Here is a 6,088-nt window from a genome sequence, read left to right as displayed (position 1 = left end):
ACTTTTGTATTTATTTCAGATCTCCAGCATCTGCAGTTCGTAGAGTCATAGAGATGTACAGCATGAAAGAGACCCTTCACTCCAAGTTGTCTACGCTATCCAGATATCCGAAATTTATCCAGTTCCATTTGCCAGCATTTAGCACATATCCCTCTAAACATTCCTGTTCATACACCCATCCAGATACCTTTCAAATGTTGTAATGTTTTGATCTTTTCTCTCCTCCAAAGTTCCAAAACAATGTAACAGCTGATAAAACAGTAACTACTGTTCCTGGAATTTGAGGAAACCAGCTCCAACACCAAAAATATCTCCAAAAAGGAGCAGCTCTTAGAGCCACAGGTTTTCCCATCTCGGATTACCCAGAATCCTCTTTGATTTATTTGGGTTCAACAGATACTGAAATGGCTGCGAAAGCTGTTTTAGTTATCAGTTCAACCGAAAAGAAAGCTCATCAAAGCTGAAAATCTGAAACAGAGCACACAGCAACGTGCAGCAAGCCTGATGGCCCGTCAGAGAGAAACGTATTGAGACGATTCCTGTCCTCACCTTCCAGGCACAAGCTGAAGTGCTCCATATTTTCACTGTATTTTGGAAGTTGTTGTCATTACACAACAGCCATAGTCGGTGGTGTATATTGTCTGAAGGACTGATTCTAAGCTATTGGAATTGGGTTTCGGCTCTTCATTTAGAATGTTTTAGCAATGTAGAAGTAAAGTGGCCTTTTACCTGCTCTGCCATTCAGTTGTATCTTGGCTGATCAGAGCCTTGCCATCTCAATTTCATAACTCATAACAAAAACGTTCAATCTCAGATCACTTCAAATGAACTGCAGTTCTAAAGTGCTTTGTGAAGAAATGTTCCAGAATTCCACCACCATTTTCATTCCTTGCAAACTATAAAACACGATTCAAAGTCAGTCGAAATCAATGCTGAATTAATTCTGTTATCCTTTGATTGGAAGCAGTCAAGCGGTATTTTTTGAGGGTAAATATTAGCACATGCCAAGCCCTACTAGCACCAGGAGAAACCCATTTTAGAGAGCTAGTGTTAAACCTTAATGATGTAGTAGCCTACGTTGCAGATGGCTGATGAAATTCACATTGACACTTCTTCAGAGAACCAAGGTGGATTACAATGTCAGAACGAAGCTCATTATTAAAACAATAGTAGGACCCAGTGCTGAAGCACATCGCAATGGGAATGTGCCTCATTAGGGAACCAGAGCAGAGTAATTATCTCCTGCTCCTGTCTGAACAACTAAACAAGATCTTTGTTAGTTCTGCTTCAATCATGCACTTCTTTATCTTGCAGTTACATATCAACTAACTGCAAAAACTGAACAGTTTTAACATGTACATGCAGCTCACCTCATGCACTCATTTCTCCTCTGGGTCACAGCTCCACTTCCTTTTTAAATTTACACCTGATTAAATCGGGCTGGAAGCCACAACGTGTCACTGGATTTGTTATCAATGTGATGATAGTGGGGATAAAGCAAACAAACCATTTCAAAATCACCATCTCTTTTTGTTGTAGATCGTGAGAGTAAAGGTAAAAACAAAATAGCTACTATCTTGAAGCTCACAACTGAATTGGAATGGACACTTTAAAATCTAGATTTAACTCTAGGTTTTAATGCAAATACATTAAGCATTTTGTGAAAGGAAGCTTTGGCTTCAATTGATTTGCAGTCCAACCAAATAGGATAAATAGACAAGGTCTTTTCCCTGGGGTGGGATCTAAGGGGCAATGTTTTCACACAGAGGGTGGTGCATGTATGGAATGAGCTGCCAGAGGAAGTGGTGGAGGCTGGTACAATTGCAACATTTAAAAGGATGGGTAAATGAATAAGAAGTGTTTAAAGGGATGTGGGCCAAATGCTGGCAAATGGGGCTAAGTTAAATTAGGATATCTGGTCAGTTGGGAGGCATGTACAGGACATTGGTTAGGCCATTGTTGGAATATTGCGTGCAATTCTGGTCTCCTTCCAAGCTATATGGAGAGGCTGAACAGGCTGGAGCTGTTTTCCCTGGAGCGTCGGAGGCCGAGGGGTGACCTTATAGAGGTTTACAAAATTATGAGGGGCATGGGTAAACAGACAATGTCTTTTCCCTGGGGTCGGGGAGTCCAGAACTAGAGGGCATAGGTTTAGGGTGAGAGGGGAAAGATATAAAGGAGACCTAAGGGACAACTTTTTCACGCAGAGGGTGGTATGTGTATGGAATGAGCTGCCAGAGGAAGGGGTGGAGGCTGGTACAATTGCAACATTTAAGAGGCATTTGGATGGGTATATGAATAGGAAGGGTTTGGAGGGATATGGGCCAGGTGCTGGCAGGTGGGACTAGATTGGGTTGGGATATCTGGTTGGCATGGACAAGTTGGACCGAAGGGTCTGTTTCCATGCTGTACATCTCTATGATTCTGTTTCTAACTTTCACTGTGCACTGAATGCCTAAACTATCAAATGAGGAGCTGTGGCCCTCATAATCTATCTTGGAAATTTCAAATGTCTCCAAAGGAAGGGACTGCTGTGGGTTATGCCAGCTCTAGCAGATGACCCACTGGAACACTGAAGAGCATGGGACTGGTGTCACAAAAGACTGGCAGATTTTTGTATTGGGTAAACAACAGGCAACATTATTATAGCATGGAAAATGACCACTCTGCCCATCGTGTAATGTGTGGGCTCTTGGAGACAGCGATACAGTAAATCCCATTTTTTTGCTTTTTTCACCTGGTGCTGTAAGTTTCTCCTTTTTCAGTGGGAAAGCAATTCCCTTTTGGAAATTACAATGGCTGTGTTTTCACTGCCTTTTTCAGGCAGTGCATTTGAAAGCATAACTCCCTGGGTAAACAAAGTGTTCTGCTTTGTCCCACAGGCTGTGGTATGTTGTAGTGACTGCACTTTTATTTCTGCACTTTTCAGAAAAGATCCATAAACTAAAAAAAGCAAGCAACACCAAACTAATCCAACTACTTTATTCACATTATAGATTTAACATCTGTATCACACATTTACATACTCTAAAGAAAAATAATATCTCCACATACAATTTTAATATTTCAATTTCATCATCTCAACATCACAGACAACACATATAGTGCAATTAATGCTTCAACTATGATTTGACACATATTCTATGTTCTATAATCGCAAAGAGTGATTGAATATCCATTTTATAACAAGTGATTGTTGTGAGGTCCCAAGAATACAGTTTAAGATACCACCGGTAAAGACGGGTAACACAAACTGAGGCTAAAAAGTGCAAGAATTATACAGTAGTGACAACAGCATGAGCATCTTTCCTATCTCAAGTTCGTCATCAGTATGGGATCTGGTTCTGGTAGTACTGAATCATGTCGTAGGTTTTACTCCTGAAAGTAACAAGATAGTGTGCAGCTTTTCAGTCAGTGTACATTGCATTCATCATTTCCCTCCATCTTTCTGACTCCTCCGGGATATTAATATTTCGGTTTAAAAATTATTTCATAGAATGTTGGACACCGCTAACTTCCCCTTCAATTGAGTGAAAGCAGTAGACTACTTTGGAGGGGATCAACCACTTTACTGTGAGAGTCTAGAAGATAGGCCAGGTAAGGACAGCAGATTGCTTTATGACAATCATTTTGGGGTTTTTATGACAATCATTTTGGGGTTTCCTAGTCCTGATACTCACTACCAATTCCACGTTTAGGACCTGAATTTAAAACTCCACTATCTGTCATGGTGGGATTCGAACCTAGGTCCCCAGAACATTAGTTTGGGCCCCAATGAGCAATAGTTTGGATCACCATTCCAGTGGGATATTACCACGATGCCACTGTCTTTCCCCAATTCCAAACTAGAAGCCAACTGAATGCAGTTGGAGGCAATTATTCTCCCTCTCTTATCCCAGGGGAAGGACATGACAGATTCCAAGTGGTGAGCAATGCGTCGAGTCACAGGTTTGTCCCACAGGAACCTGGGGCAATAAGTGAGCTTGGCCCACTCTCAAAAGCTGCGGTATTACACAAGACGAAAGGAAATCCCAGAGACAAAAGATCACCGACCTGTTGCTCAGGAAGCAGTTCTGAATGACTTTGATGATGTAGTTTGCTGCCTCTCTCTCACTTACATTCGGGTTGAATCTTTGTCTGAAAGAAAAGAAGGAAAAATGCTCGGAAGAAAATATGGAGACTTTTATCCTGGACATTTGAACCATTGCCATTTCAGATTAGGACAAAATGTTCAATACGCTGCTTAAATATACTGCACACACATCGAATGGGCAACCTATTGAAAGCAGGCTTCTTGACAACGACAGCATTTTCTCAGTGAAGGATTGATTTTAATAAAATAATAAATAAATCAGGAATGTTTTTGGCAAATGTAAGCGTGTCTCTAAGTTCCAAAAGTCACTGTGTTTGAAAGGGTTAATAATATCAATAATGCCTTACTTCAGGAGCTTGATGGTCTGTCCCCGGAAACATGGAAGTCCAGTATCCAACATGAGTGTTACGAGTGACACCACAGCATCCATGTAAGGCCTAAACAATGAGAACATTAGCAATCACCAGAGGCTCCAAATGGTTCACACTTTGAACATCAGGTGAGAACAGAACAGATCAAGTGGGAACGCAGGCTGTGTGTTCCATAGGCCATTTCCTTAATTGAATTAGTTTGCTCCCCTAAATAGATAACAGCGTTAACTGGGATGGATTGAAGATTCATTTTTCTCACATGTCATTAACAGTTCTAATTTCCCCTCACTTCCTGAATGCATTCCTTTCTTAAATGTTACCGAGAGTGATCAGCACAGAAACGGGCCATTTAGCTCAACTGTTCTTCATTGGTGCTTTTGCTCGACATGAGTAGATTTGTCCTACTTCCCGCTCCTCCGCCCTTGAGCCCCGCCCCTCCAACCGCCACCAGGACAGAACCCCACTGGTCCTCACCTACCATCCCACCAATCTCCATGTACAGCGCATCATCCGCCGCCATTTCCGCCACCTCCAAACGGACCCCACCACCAAGGATATATTTCCCTCCCCTCCCCTATCAGCATTCCGTAAAGACCACTCCCTCCGTGACTCCCTCGTCAGATCCACACCCCCCACCAACCCAACCTCCACTCCCGGCACCTTCCCCTACAACCGCAGGAGGTGCAAGACTTGCGCCCACACCTCCCCCCTCACCTCCCTCCAAGGCCCCAAAGGAAACTTCCATATCCGCCACAGATTCACCTGTACCTCCACACATATCATCTATTGCATCCTTTGCACCCGTTGTGGCCTCCTCTATATTGGGGAGACGGGCCGCCTGCTTGCGGAGCGTTTCAGGGAACACCTCTGGGACACCCGGACCAACCAACCCAACCACCCTGTAGCTAAACATTTCAATTCCCCCTCCCACTCCACCAAGGATATGCAGGTCTTTGGACTCCTCCATCATCAGACCAAAGCGAAACGACGGTTGGAGGAAGAACGCCTCATCTTCCGGCTAGGAACCCTCCAACCACAAGGGATGAACTCGGATTTCACCAGTTTCCTCATTTCCCCTCCCCCCACCTTGTCTCAGTCAAATCCATCAAATTCAGCACCGCCTTCCTAACCTGCAATCTTCTTCCCGACCTCTCCGCCCCCACCCCAGTCTGACCTATCACCCTCACCTTGACCTCTTTCCACCTATCACATTTCCAACGCCCCTCCCCCAAGTCTCTCCTCCCTATCTTTTATCTTAGCCTGCTGGACCAACTTTCCTCATTCCTGAAGAAGGGCTAATGCCCGAAACGTCGATTCTCCTGTTCCCTAGATGCTGCCTGACCTGCTGCGCTTTTCCAGCAACACATTTCCATCTCATTCAATATATTCACAGTTAAAAATCACACAACACCAGGATATTGTCCAACAGGTTTATTTGGAAGCAGTCGCTTTTGGAGCGCTGTTCCTTCATCGGGTAGTTAGTGGGGGTGGATCATAAGACATAGAATTTATAGCAGAAGATCCTAGTGTCACGCAACTGATACAATATACTGAACAAACCTAGATTGCTGTTAAGTTTTTCAGGATGGGTTGCAGGTTTCAATTGATTAATATGTAAATCCCA

The 6,088-nt window shown here is 43.4% G+C and overlaps 1 protein-coding gene across 2 annotated transcripts in view; it reads right to left on the bottom strand.

The window, feature by feature from the left end:
- Positions 1-2,968: 2,968 nt before the first annotated feature.
- The window catches only part of pi4kab (phosphatidylinositol 4-kinase, catalytic, alpha b), a 172,062-nt gene continuing 168,942 nt past the window's right edge, over positions 2,969-6,088 (bottom strand). For both annotated transcript variants that reach the window (XM_043715376.2, XM_043715377.2), the window contains 3 exons: positions 4,441-4,530; positions 4,054-4,137; positions 2,969-3,378 (listed from right to left, as the gene is read on the bottom strand). In XM_043715376.2, the coding sequence (XP_043571311.1) occupies positions 3,327-3,378; positions 4,054-4,137; positions 4,441-4,530 (226 nt within the window). In that variant the 3' untranslated portion in view covers positions 2,969-3,326. The remainder of the gene's footprint in view (positions 3,379-4,053; positions 4,138-4,440; positions 4,531-6,088) is intronic.

Source organism: Chiloscyllium plagiosum, unplaced genomic scaffold (genome assembly GCF_037043375.1).
Source record: "Chiloscyllium plagiosum isolate Xiang-an unplaced genomic scaffold, Cpla_swu_hap1 HiC_scaffold_24, whole genome shotgun sequence".
In the NCBI taxonomy this organism is placed as follows: Eukaryota; Metazoa; Chordata; class Chondrichthyes; order Orectolobiformes; family Hemiscylliidae; genus Chiloscyllium; species Chiloscyllium plagiosum.
This window is presented reverse-complemented; position numbering and strand designations above follow the sequence as displayed.